This window comes from Salvelinus alpinus, chromosome 20 (assembly GCF_045679555.1).
Source record: "Salvelinus alpinus chromosome 20, SLU_Salpinus.1, whole genome shotgun sequence".
NCBI lineage: Eukaryota > Metazoa > Chordata > Actinopteri > Salmoniformes > Salmonidae > Salvelinus > Salvelinus alpinus.
In genome coordinates, this window is record NC_092105.1 from 45,641,219 (window position 1) to 45,662,973 (window position 21,755).

The 21,755-nt window shown below is 44.7% G+C and overlaps 1 protein-coding gene across 3 annotated transcripts in view; it reads right to left on the minus strand.

The window, feature by feature from the left end:
• LOC139546994 (histone deacetylase 4-like) overlaps positions 1–21,755 on the minus strand; it is a 257,932-nt gene that overhangs the window by 163,125 nt on the left and 73,052 nt on the right. For 2 of the 3 annotated variants that reach the window (XM_071356019.1, XM_071356018.1), the window contains exon 3: positions 1,897–1,965. In XM_071356019.1, the coding sequence (XP_071212120.1) occupies positions 1,897–1,965 (69 nt within the window). Of the gene's footprint in view, positions 1–1,896; positions 2,212–21,755 lie in introns of those variants that run through there. The other variant, XM_071356017.1, reaches the window with a different exon arrangement.

Below are 21,755 nucleotides of genomic sequence, written 5' to 3' on the forward strand. Positions count from 1 at the left end.
AGTGAGTTAGCAGGACACTGAGTTGTATCAGGCTCTCACCACTGCTAATCTTGGTCACATTTCCTGTGACGTGTTATTGATGTGTTAATGGGTGTACATTCCCGTGTTGGCGTGGTGTTGGTGTGGATAGGCTGGCTCATCCCATGTTCCTGTGAACCACGAGTGTAGAGCGGGTGCTTAGGTGACGCTACACACACACACACACACACACACACACACACACACACACACACACACATACACACACACACACACAGCAAGTGGACTGAGAGAGAAACTACAGTGAGATGTGAAGTCTGGTGATGAAAGAAAGAAAGAAAGGGAGCAAGAGGAGGTCAGATGAAGCGTGTGTTTCACTAAAACGTGTGTGCAGGTTTGAGAGGGGTTACCTGGGAACAGTAAATGGATGGTCATGTCGTCTTGGCTTTTAGTGAGCGTCCTCGAGAAGAGAACAAAGAGAGAACTACTGAGTGTCCTCTTACACTGGCCTGACCTGCTGCACTGTTCGAATAGGGACTTCATTTTGGCTCACTATAACAAACAAAGATCACGTAAACACGTCACACGGCATCACATGCGCACATTTACTACGGTTGTGAAACACACGTCTGCGGTTCTTCAACAGTAACCGGCTAGCCGTCCGAATTTGGAACAAGTTGAGGGGGCTTATTGTCTTTCCTTTGAAGTGTTGGGATGGTCAGATGAGATATGACCAGGTTGTCAACAACACCAACTAGACAACCTGCCGGCGAGTGAGCGAGCCAACCAACTAACCAGCTAGCTAGCCAACCAACCAACCAGGTTTTCAACCACACCAATCAACCAACCAACCAACCAGGTTTTCAACCACACCAATCAACCAACCAGGTTTTCAACCACACCAATCAACCAACCGATCAACCAGCGAGTTAGCCAGCTAACCAACCAACCAGCTAGCTAGCCAGCCAACCAAGTCAATCAGTCAACGAGCCGACCAACCAGTCCTTCAGCAACACCATCTACCCATCCAACTTGCCAGATATCCAACCAACCAACCAGCCACACACAAACACACACACACACTGTCAGCCAGCCAACCTGCCAGTATAACACCACCAACAGACACACATTTAGTCTTTCTCTACTCACCAGAGACAGTTTCTTGCCATGGTGTATGAATAGAAGAAACCCATCAACTAACCACGAAGTATATAAAAGCAGCCCGCAGCCACTAGTGTTGTGTCCAGTGTGTGTGTGTGTGTGTGTGTGTGTGTGTGTGTGTGTGTGTGTGTGTGTGTGTGTGTGTGTGTGTGTGTGTGTGTGTGTGTGTGTGTGTGTGTGTGTGTGTGTGTGTGTGTGTGTGTGTGTGTGTGTGTGTGTGTGTGGTGAAATAGCATCTTTTCTCACTGGTCTCTGAAATAGTAATTACCAAGCGTCATGCTCTGAGAGGAGTTGGTTTTGTCAGGTTATTTCAAGCCGTTTGACACTTCACTGCACTTTACCTGCACCATCTCACAGCAGCTCTCACAGCATAAATTACCCCTTAGCTAACACATACAGGCAATGATGATAGTATTTAATGATGATGGTAATCCTAGCATGTAACAACACTATCATTAAATGTGTGTGTGTGTGTGTGTGTGTGTGCGCGCACATGCATATGCTTACATGCACGTGTGCTCTACCATAGACTCTGTGTATGTGTTTGATGGTATGGTTGCATGAGCATGCAGACATGTTGCTCAGTGACCCATTCTTCCTCTGGTCTCTAGCCTTGAGCCAGGCCTGCAGGGACACACATGGTAAGGCATGAGCCCACAGCGGGTCCAACCACACACACACACACACACTCACACACAGAAAAGGAGAGAGTAAGAGAAAGACCAAAAGAATGAAAGAAAAAGATGGTGCTCCTACCAGACTGGATGTGGTTGAGACCAGATGGCTTCAGAAGTCCCAAGGGCTGCTCTTTCCTGGGCAGACCATCTGCAGGGGAGAGAGAGGATGGAGAGTCTGTTTCAAATATGGTCTGCAGCATCGATAACACAGGGGCACACGTATAACCTACTGAGGCCCAGATAAAAGGCTACATATCCCAAAGAGAACGAGGGAGATGGAGAGAGAGCGAGAGAGAGCGGGAGAGGGAGAGAGAAAGAGAAAGAGAGAGAGAGAGAGAGAGAGGGAGGGAGAAGGCGAAACTAGGGATGGTAGAAGGTAGAGAAAACCAGTTGAATGAGGAGAGGAAGAGGAGGCTTTTGCCTAGCCTAGTGCTGCAACACAGCCGCATGTATGGTATAACTGCTCTGTTATGACTCCAATGTGATTGGTTCACTGTCTTCAACAAGAGAGAAAGGGGAGGGAGCGAGGGGGTAGAAAGAGGCATGTAAAAAATAAACATGTGGGCCGAGTAGACAGACACATCTGATGTGCCCTACTACTGTTTAAACAAACACACAAGCATGTCTCGCATGTTTGCATGTGCGACCATGTACACACACAGACACGCACACACATGGTAGGGTGAGGATGATAATTATAGTGGGAACATGAAAAGGCTTTGTATCAGTTCAGGGAGGACCTGGCTATAAATACACCAGTGGGGCAATGGGGGAGTACACAGACAGACTGGCTAAAAAGACAAAAAACAGTGAAAAACATTGTTCGAGTCAGATTTTACAGCCTAAAGATTCAGACACACTTCTGCCACTCACACAACCCAGCAACACTCCAAAACAAACCACTGTATCACTCTCTTTTTTACTCTTCCATCCCTCTCTCCCTTCTTCCATCCATTCATCCACAACGAGAGTCTGATGGGAAAATCATTCTAAGTGCAATTTCTCCCAAATGGGGCTTGTCTGTGAATGGACATGTGATGCCAAAGCATGGGCAGATAGAGGAGATCATGCACCAGGCATACTAGTCTATGGAAAAGAAGACTCACATCAGGTACCGCTCCTCTCCCTTCTACCTCTCTCCTCCCTCTACCACTGCTCCAGTCTCATTGCTTTGACTAGCCAACCTCGGCAGGAGGCAGACAACCAGGGGTGAATAAAGTGAAGGGAGGGCTTAATATTCACGGCACCACTAGGGGTTCTGAATGGGTGGGGGGGATTGGGGCACAGTGTTGTTCACTACAGTAGACATCCGGTGTGATTCTCTTGTTGCCGTGGCAAAGCATCTATCAGCCTATGACATTTTGAAATTCCAACCACAGTGGTTCCTCAACTAAAAGTTTTGAGATTATGCTGCGGGATTCAGAGGTAAATTGTGGTTTAGTACAGTACCCTGCATCACTGCTTCGTTGCTCCAGACCAGTGCAAGGGGGAGTTAGAGCACTGATTATGCTTACTGGAAAATACACTTTCAAAATTAATGGAAGAGGCAAGTGGAAGGGGGCAATCAGAGGTCAAGACAGCACTGCTCTGAGACAAGCATGGGGACTGGTCTTGATGAATCAATTTTCACTGAATCTCCGGTTGGGTATTGGTTAGACTACAATTAGGGTGTGGAAAAGTTAGGATTATTTTGCTCTTACTGCAGTACTGTAGCCTACTCCCGACCGGTCACGTTGTACAGCGCCATTATGGGCTATTAGCAGGACAATAGATTTTGCCAAGAAGGAGAGTAGGGGGAGAACTGTATCGTTAAATGTACAGTTGAAGTCGGAAGTTTACATACACTTAGGTTGGATTCATTAAAATTGGTTATTCAACCACTCAACAAATTTCTTGCTAACAAACTATAGTTTTGGCAAGTCAGTTAGGACATCTACTTTGTGCATGACACAAGTCATTTTTCCAACAATTGTTTACAGACAGATTATTTCACTTTCACTGTATCACAATTCCAGTGGTTCAGAAGTTTACATACACTAAGTTGACTGTGCCTTTAAACAGCTTGGAAAAGTCCAGAAAATGATGTCATGGCTTTAGAAGCTTCTGATAGGCTTAATTTACATCATTTGAGTCAATTAGAGGTGGACCTGTGGATGTATTTCAAGGCCTACCTTCAAACTCAGTGCCTCTTTGCTTGACATCATGGGAAAATCAAAAGAAATCAGCCAAGACCTAAGAAAAATAAATTGTAGACCTCTGGTTCATTGTAGTCTGGTTCATCCTTGGGAGCAATTTCCAAATGCCTGAAGGTACCACGTTCATCTGTACAAACAATAGTATGCAAGTATAAACACCATGGAAATCGCAGCCGTCAGACAGCTCAGGAAGGAGACGCGTTCTGTCTCCTAGAGATGAAGGTACTTTGGTGCGAAAAGTGCAAATCAATCCCAGAACACCAGCAAAGGACCTTGTGATGATGCTGGAGGAAACAGGTACAAAAGTATCTATATCCACAGTAAAACGAATGCTATATCGACATAACCTGAAAGGCCGCTCAGCAAGGAAGAAGCCATTGCTCCAAAACCGCCATAAAAAAGGATGACTACGGTTTGCAACTGCACATGGGGACAAAGATCATACTTTTTGGAGAAATGTCCTCTGGTCTGATGAAACAAAAATAAAACTGTTTGGCCATAATGACCATCGTTATGTTTGGAGGAAAAAGGGGGAGGCTTGCAAGCCAAAGAACACCATCCCAACCGTGAAGCACGGGGGTGGAAGCATCATGTTGTGGGGGTGCTTTTGCTGCAGGCGGGACTGGTGCACTTCACAAAATAGATGGCATCATGAGGGAAGGAAAATTATGTGGATATATTGAAGCAACATCTCAAGACATCAGTCAGGAAGTTAAAGCTTGGTCGCAAATGGGTCTTCCAAATGGACAATGACCCCAAGCATACTTCCAAAGTTGTGGCAAAATGGCTTAAGGACAACGAAGTCAAGGTATTGGAGTGGCCATCACAAAGCCCTGACCGCAATCCTATAGAAAATATGTGGGCAGAACTGATAAAACGTGTGCGAGCAAGGAGGCCTACAAACCTGACTCAGTTACACCAGCTCTGTCAGGAGGAATGGCACAAAATTCACCCAACTATTGTGGGAAGCTTATGGAAAGCTACACAAAACGTTTGACCCAAGTTAAACAATTTAAAGGCAATGCTACCAAATACTAATTGAGTGTATGTAAACTTCTGACCCACTGGGAATATGATGAAAGAAATAAAAGTTGATAGAAAATCATTCTCTCTACTATTATTCTGACATTTCACATTCTTAAAATAAAGTGGTGATCCTAGCTGACCTAAGAGAGGGAACTTTTACTCTGATTAAATGTCAGGAATTGTGAAAAACTGAGTGTATTTGGCTAAGGTGTATGTAAACTTCCGACTTCAACTGTATTTCTTAGTTAGGTTGTCTGTATCACAACCGGCCGTGATTGGGAGTCCCATAGGGCGGCACACAATTGGCCCAGCGTCGTCCAGGTTTGACCGGTGTAGGCGGTCAATGTCTGTACTGTGAGACGCCTAAGACAGCGCTACAGGGAGACAGGACGGACAGATGATCATCCTCGCAGCGGCAGATAACGTGTAACAACACCTGCACAGGATCGGTACATCCCAACATCACACCTGCGAGACTGGTACAGGATGGCAATAACAACTGCCCGAGTTACACCAGGAACGCACAATCCCTCCATCAGTGCTCAGACTGTCCGCAATAGGCTGAGAGAGGCTGGACTGAGGGCTTGTAGGCCTGTTGTAAGGCAGATCCTCACCAGACATCACCGGCAGCAACATCGTCTATGAACACAAACCCACCGTCGTTGGACCAGACAGGACTGGCAAAAAGTACTCTTCTCTGACGAGTCGTGGAATTGTCTTGCCAGGGATGATGGTCAGATTCGTGGTTATCGTCGAAGGAATGAGCGTTACACCGAGGCCTGTACTCTGGAGCGGGATAGATTTGGAGGTGGAGGGTTTGTCATGGTCTGGGGTGGTGTGTGACAGCATCATCGGACTGAGCTTGTCGTCATTGCAGGCAATCTCAACGCTGTGCGTTACAGGGAAGACATCCTCTTCCCTCATGTTGTACCCTTCCTGCAGGCTCATCCTGACTAGAGGTCGACCGATTATGATTTTCAATACCGATTAATCGGCCGATTTTTTCAATGTATTTGTAATAATGACAATTACAACAATACTGAATGAACACTTATTTTAACTTAATATAATACATCAATAAAATCAATTTAGCCTCAAATAAATAATGAAGCATGTTCAATTTGGTTTAAATAATGCAAAAACAAAGTGTTGGAGAAGAAAGTAAAAGTGCAATATGTGCCATGTAAGAAAGCTAACATTTAAGTTCCTTGCTCAGAACATGAGAACATATTAAATCTGTTGGTTCCTTTTAACATGAGTCTTCATTATTCCCAGGTAAGAAGTGTTAGGTTGTAGTTATTATAGGAATTATACGACTATTTCTCTCTATACCATGTGTATTTCATATACCTTTGACTTTTGGATGTTCTTATAGGCACTTTAGTATTGCCAGTGTAACAGTATAGCTTCCGTCCCTCTCCTCGCTCCTACCTGGGCTCGAACCAGGAACACATCGACAACAGCCACCCTCGAAGCAGCGTTACCCATGCAGAGCAAGGGGAACAACTACTCCAAGTCTCAGAGCGAGTGACGTTTGAAACGCTATTAGCGCGCACCCCGTTAACTAGCTAGCCATTTCACATCGGTTACACCAGCCTAATCTCTGGAGTTGATAGGCTTGAATTCATAAACAGCAGAGCTGCTGGCAAAACGCACGAAAGTGCTGTTTGAATGAATGCTTACGAGCCTGCTGGTGCCCACCATCGCTCAGTCAGACTGCTCTATCAAATCATAGACTTAATTATAACATAATAACACACAGAAATACGAGCCTTAGGTCATTAATACGGTCGATTCCGGAAACTATCATCTCGAAAACAAAACATTTATTCTTTCAGTGAAATATGGAACCGTTCCGTATTTTATCTAACGGGTGGCATCCATCAGTCTAAATATTCCTGTTACATTGCACAACCTTCAATGTTATGTCATAATTACGTAAAATTCTGGCAAATTAGTTCGCAAAGAGCCAGGGGACCCAAACTGTTGCATATACCCTGACGCTGCGTGCAATGAACGCAAGAGAAGTGATACAATTTCACCTGGTTATTATTGCCTGCTAACCTGGATTTCTTTTAGCTAAATATACAGGTTTAAAAATATATACTTCTGTGTATTGATTTTAAGAAAGGCATTGATGTTTATGGTTAGGTACACGTTGGAGCAACGACAGTTCTTTTTCGCGAATGCGCACTGCATCGATTATATGCAACGCAGGACACGCTAGATAAACTAGTAATATCATCAACCATGTGCAGTTATAACTAGTGATTATGATTGATTGTTTTTTATAAGATAAGTTTAATGCTAGCTAGCAAATTACCTTGGCTTCTTACTGCATTCACGTAACAGGCGGGCTCCTCGTGAGGCAGGTGGTTAAAGCGTTGGACTAGTTAACCGTAAGGTTGCAAGATTGAATCCCTGAGCTGACAAGGTAAAAATCTGTCGTTCTGCCTCTGAACAAGGCAGTTAACCCACCGTTCCTAGGCCATCATTGAAAATAAGAATGTGTTCTTAACTGACTTGCCTAGTTAAATAAAGATGTAAAAATAATATATATATATAAAAAAATCGGCGTACAAAATTACCGATTTCCGATTGTTATGAAAACTTGAAATCGGCCATTCCGTCGACCTCTAATCCTGACATGACCTTCCAGCATGACAATGCCACCAGCCATACTGCTCATTCTGTGTGTGATTTCCTGCAAGACAGGAATGTCAGTGTTCTGCCATGGCCAGCGAAGAGCCCGGATCTCAATCCCATTGAGCACATCTAGGACCTGTTGGATCAGATGGTGAGGGCTAGGGCCATTCCTCCCAGAAATGTCCGGGAACTTGCAGGTGACTTGGTGGAACAGTGGGGTAACATCTCACAGCAAGAACTAGCTAAATCTGGTGCAGTCCATAAGGAGCACTGCAGTACTTAATGCAGCTGGTGGCCACACCAGATACTGACTGTTACTTTTGATTTTGACCCCCCTTTGTTCAGGGACACATTATTAAATTTCTGTTAGTCCGATGTCTGTGGAACTTGTTCAGTTTATGTCTCAGTTGTTGAATCTTATGTTCATACAAATACTTACACATGTTAAGTTTGCTGAAAATAAACGCAGTTGACAGTGAGAGGATGTTTCTTTTTTTGCTGAGTTTAGACATACCTGATATAGGCAGAAAGCTTAAATTCTTGTTAATCAAACTGCACTGTCCAATTTACTGTAGCTTTTACAGTGAAAGAATACCATGCTATTGTTTGAGGAGAGTGCACAATTTTGAACGTAAAAAGTTATTAATAAACAAATTAGGCATATTTGGGCAGTCTTGATACAAAATTTTGAACATAAATACAATGGTTCATTGGATCAGTCTTAAACGTTGCATAGACACTGCTGCCATCTAGTGGCTAAAATGTGTATGGCACCTGGGTTAGAATAATACATTATGGCCTTTCTCTTCCATTTCAAAGATACAAAAGAAAGGTTGTTTTTTTCTTTGTATTATCTTTTACCAGATCTATTGTGTTATATTCTCCTTTCACAGTTCTACAAACTTCAAAGTGTTTCCTTTCAAATGGTACCAAGAATATGCATATCCTTGCTTCAGGGCCTGAGCTACAGGCAGTTAGATTTGAGTATGACATTTCAGGCGAAAATTGAAAAAAAGGAGCGGATCCTTAAAGCATTAATAGCAACAGTGGCTGACAATTAAATAAAGTGCCGTAGAATTCTGCGGCAGCCTGCAAGGTGTGCTGCAGTATGACACAACTTTTACAGGAAGAACCACTGTATGTGTACAGAGACACAAATGTAGCCTGTGTGATCCAGCGGTTGCAGCTGAAGAAGCATACATGCATGTCAGAGTTGGCATGCGTTCGAATCCGGCTCACTGCCCTTTAGGTCCCTCTCCCCATTTCTTTTCAACACTTTACTATCTCCTTAATAAACCTCAAACATTGTGAACGGAGTGAGAATGCCGCACTCCTTCAATGTTTTTAAATAACACACACACACACGACACGCGTACACATAGGCCTGTAACTGACACTTCTGTATTGAGTTGTGAGCAGAGCCTTATCGACATGCAGATAACAGCGCCGCTGTGGGAGACGGTCTGGCTATAATGTCTGGACAATGTTACATCACTGCACAAGTAGGGAGAAGTTGCCCCTAGACACTGATTTCAGGTCAATTTAGCAAGATACTTCATAAATTATTTCTGTATGTTAAGTTCCCTTATAAGTGGCTATGGGGAAAAGGAGACAAGGGGCCAAGGACACAAAGGATCAAGGAGATGAGGACAAAGACTATGTCATCGTATTGGGACACACCTCAATCATTTGTTTTCATATCATGCCATCATACTGTACACATGAATAGATGGGAGCTAAGCGGGGAGGGGCTGGGAGGAGAAGAAGAGGGGACCCATGTGCAGGAGTCACACATGAGAGAACCCCAACACACGGCACACACAGCTTTGTTTTTCTGGGTTGCGCGGCACTATTTTCAGCCCATCCAGACTGCGGCCATGATTAATACATGATGGAGGGCGGGGTGGGGGATTACACATTCACACACATTCATACACACACACACACACACACACACACACACACACACACACACACACACACACACACACACACTAGGTAATACAGCCACACACACACTTACTAATACAAACACATCCTTCTCACACACCATCTCCAAACTCACACACACTCTGCTCCGAGCACACACACACGAACGCACATTAGAGCACAAATACGCTCTCAGACAAACACACACACACACACACACACACACACACACACACACACACACACACACACACACTGCTCTCCTACACACAATGCCTTCCCCTCTGCTTAACAAAGAATGATGGGGATGAAAATGAAAGTAGAGGAAGGTAAAGAGGACAGAGACTTTTAGTGCGTTTAGAGTGTGTTTTTAAGCAGACAGGGCAACTCTGCGATGTGTACGCGTACGTGCGTGTATACATTCATATGTGTGTGTCTGTGCTCATGTATATGAGTGTGCGTGCGCATGTGTGTGTATACATGCACACGCACATGAGTGTGTGTGTGTGTGTGTTGGCAGTGCTATTTTTAGAGGCCCCGGTGGAGTAGGCCTGATGCCTGAGATGCAATAATGGCTTTTTAATTAGCCAAGAGAACAGACAGGGGACGCGCCGCGCATCACTAACCAGCAGCCAACGCCAGGGGACATGGGCAAACTAGGAAGCACATACTGTATGCACAAGCGCACACACACAGAAAAATACGTACACGCAAGCACGACACACACACACACACACACACACACACACACACACACACACACACACACACACACACACACACACACACACACACACACACACACACACACACACACACACACACACACACCCACACACACACACTGTGCGTGTATACAGTGCATTCGGATAGTATTCAGACCCCTTGACTTTTCCACATTGTTACATTACAGCCTTGTTCTAAAATGGATTAAATAAAAGATTTCCCTCATCGATTTACACACAATACTCCAGCTTTACACACTTATGGCATTCTCTCAACCAGCTTCATGAGGTACTCACCTGGAATGCATTTCAATTAAACAGGTGTGCCTTGTTAGAAGTTAATTTGTGGATTTTCTTTCCTTCTTAATGTGTTTGAGCCAATCAGTTCTGTTGTGACAAGGTAGGGGTGGTATACAGAAGATAGCCCTATTTGGTAAAAGACCAAGTCCATATTATGGCAAGAACAGCTCAAATAAGCAAAGAGAAGCGACAGTCCATCATTACTTTAAGACATGAAGGTCAGTCAATCTGGAACATTTCAAGAACTTTGAAAGTTTCTTCAAGTGCAGTCGCAAAAACCATCAAGCGCTATGATGAAACTGGCTCTCATGAGAATCGCCACAAGAATAAAAGACCCCGAGTTACCTCTGCTGCAGAGGATAAGTTCATTAGAGTTACCAGCCTAAGAAATTGCAGCCCAAATAAATGCTTCACAGAGTTCAAGTAAGAGACATCAACTGTTCAGAGGAGACTGCGTGAATCAGGCCTTCATGGTCGAATTGCTGCCAAGAAACCACTACTAAAGGACACCAATAAGAAGAAGAGACTTCCTTGGGCCAAGAAACACGAATATTGGCCTGTTGAGTCCAAATTTGAGATTTTTGGTTCCAACCGCCGTGTCTTAGTGAGACGCAGAGTAGGTGAACAGATGATCTCCGCATGTGTGGTTCCCACTGTGAAGCATGGAGGAGGAGGTGTGATGGTACTTTGCTGGTGACACTGTGGCTACTTTTAAGAATCTCAAATACAAAATATTTTTTTATTTGTTTAACACTTTTTTGGTTACTACATGATTCCATATGTGTTATTTCATAGTTGTGATGTCTTTACTATTATTCTACCATGTAGAAAATATACAAACATTTGGAAAAACCCTTGAATGAGTTTATGTGTCCAAACTTTTGACTGGTACTGTATATACATACATACACACATCTTATTATTTTCCACTAACCCCACCACCCCACCCCCAATTGGAGCAAACTAATTAACAACACCTATCCTTCTACTTCCAGCCTATACATACTATATACATTTTACGGACACAATCCATTTCACAACAGTCATCTTTTGTTTGTTTTTACTCCCATCCATCCCTGAAGACCATCCATTTTGATCTCTATTTGCCATACATTTTCAACTGTCCTGTTTCACAAAAGCTCTGAACCCATATACATTTCACAGACAAACTGGCGATTACTTGTGTGTTGCCAGTTGTGGGCAGGATTGAAACAAACCCAACCTTAGTTTACCTTGTGATGAAGTCCTAACCACAAGACTGACTTTATGACCAAAATGACCCTATTAACACTTTGTAGTCAATTTTGACAGTAGAATAAAAGTTTAGTCGTATCGTTTTCTAAATGAGAAGTTGGTCTTTAGGGGCATTTGCTCTTTAAAGTGACAAACTTGACTTGTGTCTCACTGCAAAAAGTTGCATCTTATTGTGTGTGTGTGTGTGTGTGTGTGTGTGTGTGTGTGTGTGTGTGTGTGTGTGTGTGTGTGTGTGTGTGTGTGTGTGTGTGTTCATGCACACAAGTTTGTTCGTCTGCCACAAATATAACAACTAGGGAAAACCTGCTCAAACAGTCCTAATGCAGTGCGGATACAGAGAAGGATTAGATACATTTGGATGGCAGTTGTAAGAACTGTCGATGCTAGCGTGTGTATGTGTGTGTATGTGTGTGTGTGTACGTGTAGTAGTGTGGTGGCAGTGGCAGATGGCAGAAAGATGACACCAGAGCCTGATGGGCCGAAGGACTGGCCCGTCTGTCTCACTGTGGAACAGAGTGCACGCACGCACACACGTGTGCATGCGCTCTCCTCCACGCATGCACGCATGCACGCACAAACACACACCTCATAGAGGAGCTCCTAACTGTAATCTAACTTCACCTCTGTCCCTCCAATCCCTTCCTTTCCCTTTGTGAGACTTTCTAACAGATATGCCTTTGGTTATCTAAAAGGGAGATAAATGGAGGGCGAGAGAGAGAGCAAGAGAGCGAGGAGAGAGAAGGTGAGAGAACGTGAGAAAGGAAGAGAAAGAGACAAGGACAAAAAGAGAAAACAACAGAAAGAGGCCAGGGAGAGAACGAGAGCGAGAATACGTGCACGCCGAGAGGGAAAGCAAGGCTGCAAAGGAGGACGCGGCTCCTCCTGAGTTTTCTTTTCATTAAGGTGGATTGAACCCTGACAGCAGGGGAGGAAGAGAGGGCCGTGAGTGGGCAGCTGGCCGACAAACACTAGGGCCCGCTGAGAGGACATCATCATCTCCACAGCAACCGGAGTAAACACAGACCAGAGACACTGTTGCCGTGCCATTGGGATGACTCACAATGAACTCCTCTCCCTCTTCTTCCTCCTCTCCTACTCACTGAAATTCCAAACAGGAGGCCTCCCGAAAGAGGTGGAGGGAGAGGAGTAGGTATACGGAGGGAGGGAGAAGGTAGACAGGGAGAGAGAAAGACAAAGAGAGGGTGAGATGGAAGAGATTGCGAGGAAAAGGGACAGAGAAAGAGAGCGAGAGACAGAGAGAAAGGGATGGAGAGAGCGAAGTATAAGGTTGAAGTCGGAAGTTTACATACACTTACGTTGGAGTCATTAAAAATCATTTTTCAACCACTCCACACATTTTCTTGTTAACAAACTATAGTTTTGGCAAGTCGGTTAGGGCATCTACTTTGTGCATGACACAAGTAATTTTTACAACAATTGTTTACAGACAGATTCATTCACTTATAATTCACTGTATCACAATTCCAGTGGGTCAGAAGTTTACACTAAGTTGACTGTGCCTTTAAACAGCTTGGAAAATTCCAGAAAATTATGACATGGCTTTAGAAGCTTCTTATAGGCTAATTGACATCATTTGAGTCAATTGGAGGTGTACCTGTGGATGTATTTCAAGGCCCACCTTCAAACTCAGTGCCTCTTCGCTTGACATGATGGGAAAATCAAAAGAAATCAGCCAAGACCTCAGAAAAATTAATTGTCGACCTCCACAAGTCTGGTTCATCCTTGGGAGCTATTTCCAAATGCCTGAAGGTACCACATTTATCTGTACAAACAATAGTACACAAGTATAAACACCATGGGACCACGCAGCCATCATAACGCTCAGGAAGGAGACGCGTTCTGTCTCCTAGAGATGAACGTACTTTGGTGCGAAAAGTGCAAATCAATCCCAGAACAACAGCAAAGGACCTTGTGAAGATGCTGGAGGAAACAGGTACAAAAGTATCTATATCCACAGTAAAACGAGTCCTATATCGACATAACCTGAAATGCTGCTCAGCAAGGAAGAAGCCACTGCTCCAAAACAGCCATAAAAAAGCCAGACTATGGTTTGCAACTGCACATGGGGACAAAGATCGTACTTTTTGGAGAAATGTCCTCTGGTCTGATGAAACAAAAATAGAACTGTTTGGCCATAATGAGAACACGTACATATAAGTATACGGATGAGCGATAGCCGGTGCAAGGTGCAGTAGATGGTATAAAATATAGTATATACATGTGATATGAGTAATGTAAGATATGTAAACATTATTAAAGTGGCATTATTTAAAGTGCCATTGTTTAACGTGACTAGTGATCAAATGTATTAAAGTGTCCAGTGATTGGGTCTCAATGTAGGCAGCAGCCTCTGAGTTAGTGATTGCTGTTTAGCAGTCTGATGGCCTTGCGATAGAAGCTGTTTTTCAATCTCTCTGTCCCAGCTTTGTTGTACCTGTACTGACCTCGCCTTCTGGACGATAGCGGTGTGAACAGGCAGTGGCTCGGGTGGTTATTGTCCTTGATGATCGTTTTGGCCTTCCTGTGACATCGAGTGCTGTAGGTGTCATGGAGGGCAGGTAGTTTTCCCCAGGTGATGCGTTGTGCAGACCGCACCACCCTCTGGAGAGCCTTGCGGTTGAGGGTGGTGTAGCCGCCGTACCAAGCTGAACACCGTTGTGGGGCCCCAGTGTTGAGGGTCAGCGAAGTGGAGATGTTGTTTCCTACCTTCGCCACCTGGGGGCGGCCCGTCAGGAAGTCCAGGACCCAACTGCACAGGGCGGGGTTGAAACCCAGGGCCTCCAGCTTGATGATGAGCTTGGAGGGTACTATGGTGTTGAATGCTGAGCTGTAGTCAATGAACAGCATTCTTACATCGGTATTATTTTTGTCCAGATGGGATAGGGCAGTGTGCAGTGGGATGGCGATTGCGTCATATGTGGACCTGTTGGGGCTGTATGCAAACTGAAGTGGGTCTAGGGTGGGAGGTAAGGTAGCGGTGACATGATACTTGACTAGTCTCTCAAAGCACTTCATGATGACAGAAGTAAGTGCTACGTGGCGGTAGTCATTTAGTTCAGTTATCTTTGCTTTCTTGGGTACAGGAACAATGGTAGCCATCTTGAAGCATGTGGGGACAGCAGATTGGGATAGGGTGCGATTGAAAATGTCTGTAAACACCCCAGCCAGCTGGTCTGCGCATGCTCTGAGGACACGGCTAGGGATGCCGTCCGGGCCGGCAGCCTTGCGAAGTTTAAACTTCTTATGGCTTGGATCTGGATGAGAAGCGTGCCCAAAGTAAACTGCCTGTTACTCAGGCCCAGAAGCTAGGATATGCATATAATTGGTGGATTTGGATAGAAAACACTCTAAAGTTTCCACAACTGTTAAAATAATGTCTGTGAGTATAACAGAACTGATATGGCAGGCGAAAACCTGAGGAAAATCCATCCAGAAAGTGGGATTTTTTTGATGTGGGTACTTTTCAATTGAATGCCTATGGAGTTTCTAATAGGTTAGGACTCAGATTGCAGTTCCTATGGCTTCCACTAGATGTCAACAGTCTTTAGACATTGTTTCAGGCTTGTTTTCTGAAAAATGAAGAAGAATGAGACCCTTTCTATGGAATACGCTATTGTCCGGTTTAAATATTATCGATTATTTAGACAACTAACAACCTGAGGATTAATTATAAACATTGTTTGACATGTTTTGATGAACTTTACCGGTACTATTAGGATGTATTCGTCTACATGTTTTGACCGCCTTTGAGCCTGTGGATTACTGAACAAAACGAGCCAACAAAACTGAGTTTTTGGGATATAAAGAGGGACTTTATCAAACAAAACGAACATTTATTGTGTAGCTGGGACTCTTGTGACTCCAACCATATGAAGAACTTCAAAGGTAAGTGATTCATTTTATCGCTATTTCTGACTTTTGTAATTCCTTTACTTGGTTGTAAAATGTGTGTATGCTTTTGTAAGCGGGGCTCTGTCCTCAGATAATCGCATGGTATGCTTTCGCCATAAAGCCTTTTTGAAATCTGACAAAGCGGCGGGATTAACAAGAAGTTAATCTTTAAGCCGATATACAACACATGTATTTTTAATGAATGTTTATTATGACTATTTCTGTATTTTGAATTTGGCGCTCTACAGTTTCACCGGATGTTGTCGAGGTGGGTCGCTAGCGGAACGCCTGCGCCAGAAAGGTTAAATGTTTTACTCACATCAGCCACGGAGAAGGAGAGGGGGGGGGGACGAAGTCTTTGTTAGTGAGCCGAGACGGTGGCACTGTATTATCCTCAAAGTGGGCAAAGAAGGTCTGGAAGCGTCACGTCGGTGTCCTTGACATGGCTGTTTTTGTTTTTGTAGGCCATGATTTCCTATAGACCCTACCACATACGTCTCGTGCGTGTCTGAGCCGTTGAATTGCGACTCCACCTTGTCCCTGTACCGGCCTTTCACTTGTTTGATTGCCTTGCGGATGGAATAACTACACTGTTTAAATTCAGCCATATTTCCAGACTTCTTTCCATGGTTAAAGGCGGTGGATCGCGCTTTCAGTTTTGCGCCAATGCCACCATCCATCCACGGTTTCTGGTTGAGGTAGGTTTTAATAGTCACAGTGGGTACAACATCTCCAATGCACTTCTTAATAAATGCACTCACAGAGTCAGCGTATAGGTCAATGTTGTTCTTTGAGGCTGACCGGAAAATATTCCAGTCTGCGCAATCAAAACAATCTTAAAGCTTGGCTTCGGATTGGTCAGACCAGCATTGAATGGTTCTTGTCACTGGTACATCCTGTTTGAGTTTCTGCCTATAAGACGGAACGAAAAAGATGGCGTTGTGGTTGGATTTGCCGAAAGGGGGGTGGGGGAGGGCTTTGTATGCATCGCGGAAGTTAGAGTAGCAGTGATCGAGAGTATTAGCCCTGCGAGTCGTGCAATCAATATGCTGATAGAATTTAGGTAGCATTGTTCTCAAATTTGCTTTGTTAAAATCCCCAGCTACAATAAATGCACCCTTCGGATATATGGTTTCCAGTTTACATAGAGTCCAGTGAAGTTCCTTGTGGCCCGTCTTGGTGTTCGCTTGAGGGGGAATGTACACAGCTGTGGAAATAACTGACGAGAATTCTCTTGGTAGGTGAAATGGCTGGCATTTGATTGTAAGAAATTCTAGGTTGGGTGAGCAGAAGGACTTGAGTTCCTGTATGTTGTTATGAGTACACCATGAGTCGTTAATCACAAAGCATACACCCCCGCCCTTCCTCCTCCCAGAGAGATGTTCATCTCTGTCGGCGCGATGCATGGAGAAGCCCAGTGGCTGAACCGATTCCGACAACATATCCTGAGAGAGCCATGTTTCCGTGAAACAGTGAATGTTACAATCTCTGATGTCTCTCTAGAAGGCAACCCTTGCTCAAATTTCATCTACCTTGTTATCAAGAGACTGGACATGTAGAATACTCGGGAGAGGTGAGCGATGGGCACCTCTACGGAGCCTGACCAGAAGGCCACTCTGTCTGCCCCGTCTGCGGCGCCGTTGTTTTGGGTCGCCTACTGGGATCAGATCCATTGTCTTGTGTGGTGGTCCGAACAGAGGATCTGCTTTGGGAAATTCGTATTTGTGGTTGTAATGTTGGTAAGTTGACGTTGCTCTTACATCCAATAGTTCTTCCCTGCTGTATGTAATAACCCTGGGGTAACAATGTAAGAAATAATACATAAAAAAACGAAATACTGCATAGTTTCCTAAGAACGCGAAGCGAGGCAACCATCTCTGTCGGCGCCATCTTCAATCTTCACGGATTACAAACAGAAAACCAGCCCCGTCACGGACATCAACATCTTGCTTCCAGACAAACTAAATACCTTCTTTGCCCCCTTTGAGGATAATACAGTGCCACCGACTCGGCCGGCTACCAAAGACTGTGGGCTCTTGTTCTCCGTGGCCGACGTGAGTAAAAGATTTAAACGTGAGAGACTAGTCAAGGATCATATCACCTCCACCCTACCTGTCACCCTAGACCCACATAAATTTGCTTACCGCCCCAACAGGTCCACAGACGATGCAATCGCCATCACACTGCACACTGCCCTGTCCCACCTGGACAAGAGCAATACTAATGTAAGAATGCTGTTCATTGACTACAGCTCAGCATTCAACACCATAGTACCCTCCAAGCTCATCATTAAGCTTGAGACCCCGGGTATCAAACCCGGCCTGTGCAATTGGGTCCTGGACTTCCTGACGGGCCGCCCCCAGGTGGTGAATGTAGGAAACAACATCTCCACTCCGCTGATCCTCAACACTGGTGCCCACAAGGGTGCGTGCTCAGCCCCCTCCTGTACTCCCTGTTCACCCACGACTGCATGGCCATGCTTCGCCTCCAACTCAATCATCAAGTTTGCAGACAACACAACAGTAGTAGGCTTGATTACCAACAATGACAAGACAGCCTACAGGGAGGTGAGAGCTCTCGGAGTGTGGTGTTAGGAAAACAACCTCTCACTCAATGTCAGCAAAACGAAAGAGATTATCGTGGACTTCAGGAAACAGCAAAGAGAGCACCCTATACACATCGACGGGACAGCAGTGGAGAAGGTGGAAGGTTTTAAGTTCCTCGGTGTACATATCACTGACAAACTGAAATGGTCCACCCACACAGACAGTGTGGTGAAGAAGGCGCAACAGCGCCTCTTCAACCTCAGGAGGCTGAAAAAATGTGGCTTGTCATCGAAAACCCTCACTAATGTTTACAGGTGCACAATTGAGAGCATCCTGTCGGGCTGTATCACCGCCTGGTACGGCAACTGCACCAACCACAACCGCAGGGCTCTCCAGAGGGTGGTGGGGTCTGTACAACGCATCACCGGGGGCAAACTACCTGCCCTGCAGGACACCTACAACACCCGATGTCACAGGAAGGCAAAAAATATATATATTCTTATCCCATTCCTTTACTAGATTGTGTGTATTAGGTTTTGTTGTGGAATTGTTAGATTACTTGTTAGATATTACTGCACTGTCGGATCTAGAAGCATAAGCATTTCGCTACACTCGCAATAACATCTGCTCACCATGTGTATGTGACCAATAACATTGGATTTGATGGCCAACTGACCGGGGGTCAGTTCTTGCTTTTAGATGCTTGCACTGTAGATGTCCACACTGATGTCATCTCAGCACTTCAATACGGTACCAATAAAAATGACTTCTCCAAGCTGACCAGTCCGTAAGTGTTGTACTGAGTACCTGTCCTGACTGCAATGCACAAGATGTGCTTTTAAGAGAGAAAGACAGTCTGCTTTTAGAATAAGATTAATGCTCAGGGAACTAGGATGGATATGGTAGTAGATGCATTGTGCCGTCTTGGTGGAGTAGTGGTTGATGCAAGAGAAAGCATTTCTGGATAAAGAAGCATATTCTGTGTGTGTATGTGTGTGTGTGTGAAGACTTGTGTGTACTGAGTGTATACGGTGTGTTTACTTTATGTCTGTATATGTGGATCGATTTGCATGTGCTCCGTATGGCCAATGAGGGGTATCTATGCCAAGTTGACCACACTGGCAGGAGACAGGCTGGTCGGACAGGAAGTAGAGGGGGGGGGGTTGTGGGGCACTCCTGCCGGGCGAGACCACCCCACTGGGCACACAGCTGGTGAAGTTCAAATGGAGCCCCCCACTCCAACACACATTCAGACAGAGACAAACACACGCGCGATACACCATTCACCTCAACACTCCAGCAGCCCACACTTACACCTGCTAGACCACAGAACAGGAAGCTAAACTACCCCTCTCCACTCCACCTCCCTCTCTCCCCTGCCTTCCTCCCTCCCAGCATCAACCAGTCTACTGTACAACCAACACATGGTGACCAATCTGTCTCGCAGGTGCAAACCAGACTGGACAACCCAACCATGATGGCCGCCTGACCAATCTACACAACTCAGGTAGTTTACCAGATCTGAAAGAACCGGACATATGTAACCAATATAGTGATAGCTCCACCCAGCCTCCCAACGGTTTTAGGGGAGATGCATATTGCTTACAAGTCATTCAGATCTCATCTGCAAACAGCAAAAGGAAAGGGGCTAGGAGTTGTTTTGGGACAAGACCTCTCTTTTTGACCTTTCCATAGATGCACAGACAGACACACACACAATGCTTGCTCTGTCAGACTCCTCTACACACCCCTCCACTAAAACCCTTTGTTTATGTTTCAGACATGTTTACAAACTACTTAGCGGCCCCTAGAGACATTCCTAGTCCAGATGAGACACCACACCCAGCCTCACTAAGTCGCGAGGTTTTCATCATTGCTCTGCTCTGAGATGGGAGGGGACTGTAGGCTAGTAGGAGAAGAGCTAGAGCTAGAGGAGTTGAGGACACTGGATGACAAACGGGATATTAGGAGGGAAGGGTCATTATTTTGGTCGGGGGGCTGAGGAGAAGGCCCCTCTAGCAGGTATCCATCAGCCGGCCATCATCCTCTCTGGATGGGTTAGCATTAACATGGGATAACGGCTCATGGCTCAAACAGAGTGGGGGAGAGGGGAGATAGCGAGAGGATGCAGAGTGGGGGTAGAGGTGGAGGGGGGTGAGGGGAAGGGGAAGAAGGAGATGGAAGAGGATAGGAGGCAGAGAGGAGATAGGCAGGGGAGAGAGCGAGGGAGATGAGGAGAGTATAATCTCTTTTCAACAGTAAACCTTGGACAAGGACAATAAACCTTGCCTCGAGGCTTCGTTTTCCCGTCTACAGACTTGAGACTGTTAGAAAGCGAGAACTACACAGAGTTACCATGTCTCTCTACCTTTTTTCACTCACTCTTTTTTCTTTTTCTGTGTCGATTGCTTCTTTTCAGAGGGTGGATTCTGTTTCTTCAGAGTAGTGGTGGGCATTTGACATTCTTTTACTATTCAAATAGTATCATGACATATTTTCGGAAGTCCAGATAAAACGTATTTAAAAAATAAAAATAAAAAATGACTAAGGTTCTCCCCTTTCTCGACCAATCAAAATCACGCAAGTGCACATGGCAGAGGTAAACAGTAGACATCTGCTTTTCTCTGGTGGGTTGGCTAACAGAAAAGGAAAAAGAGAAGTCAGATTTTTGGCATGATAGAACTGGTTCTGTTACAAAAAGTATTTTGCATTGATCTGGTCAGGTATAGTGGAAGCTCCGTTGCTATTTGAAGTGGATAAAAAAACATACCAATGTCAGGACAGCCTGGAGAGCTAAATGTGAAGCAGTAGCTCAATGCAACGTTACAAATACTACATTCAAACGTTTGTTGTTTTATTAAATTAAGAATTTGAAATGTCATACTTGTTGGTAAAAATGTCACAAGGATAATGTCGACAAAGGTTTTTTGTGGTTAAAATAGAAAATTCTCCAAAAATGAACACTCACTCAAGTAATTGAATACTAATGTCCGTTCGGATATCCGGATATTCGATCAACCGTGCCCATCCTTACTTCAAAGAAAGAGGCGACCACAGATGAGGGAATGAAGAGAAACAGACAACCAGTGGTTACAAAGCACTTTGCACTGTGAGGCTAAATTACCTCCTTTTGCAGACGATAAACTTTGTTGCTCCTTGCAGGGCTCCAGACTGCAACCATTTAGTTGCACTTTGCGACCTTTTTACTTGGCTGGGAAAAAAACATTTTTAAATAGGTTACATCAGCCCGAGATGATTCTTTTCATGGTCAACTCACTCAAAAGTTTCAAAACTTTCTATTGTTTTGGTGGCTAAAACCATGATTTGGTCAACAGTGAAGTACATTAACCTCATTATTCCTTTAATAAAAGTGTCCGCACAGCCCCTGGGCCTGTTTCGCTGGGG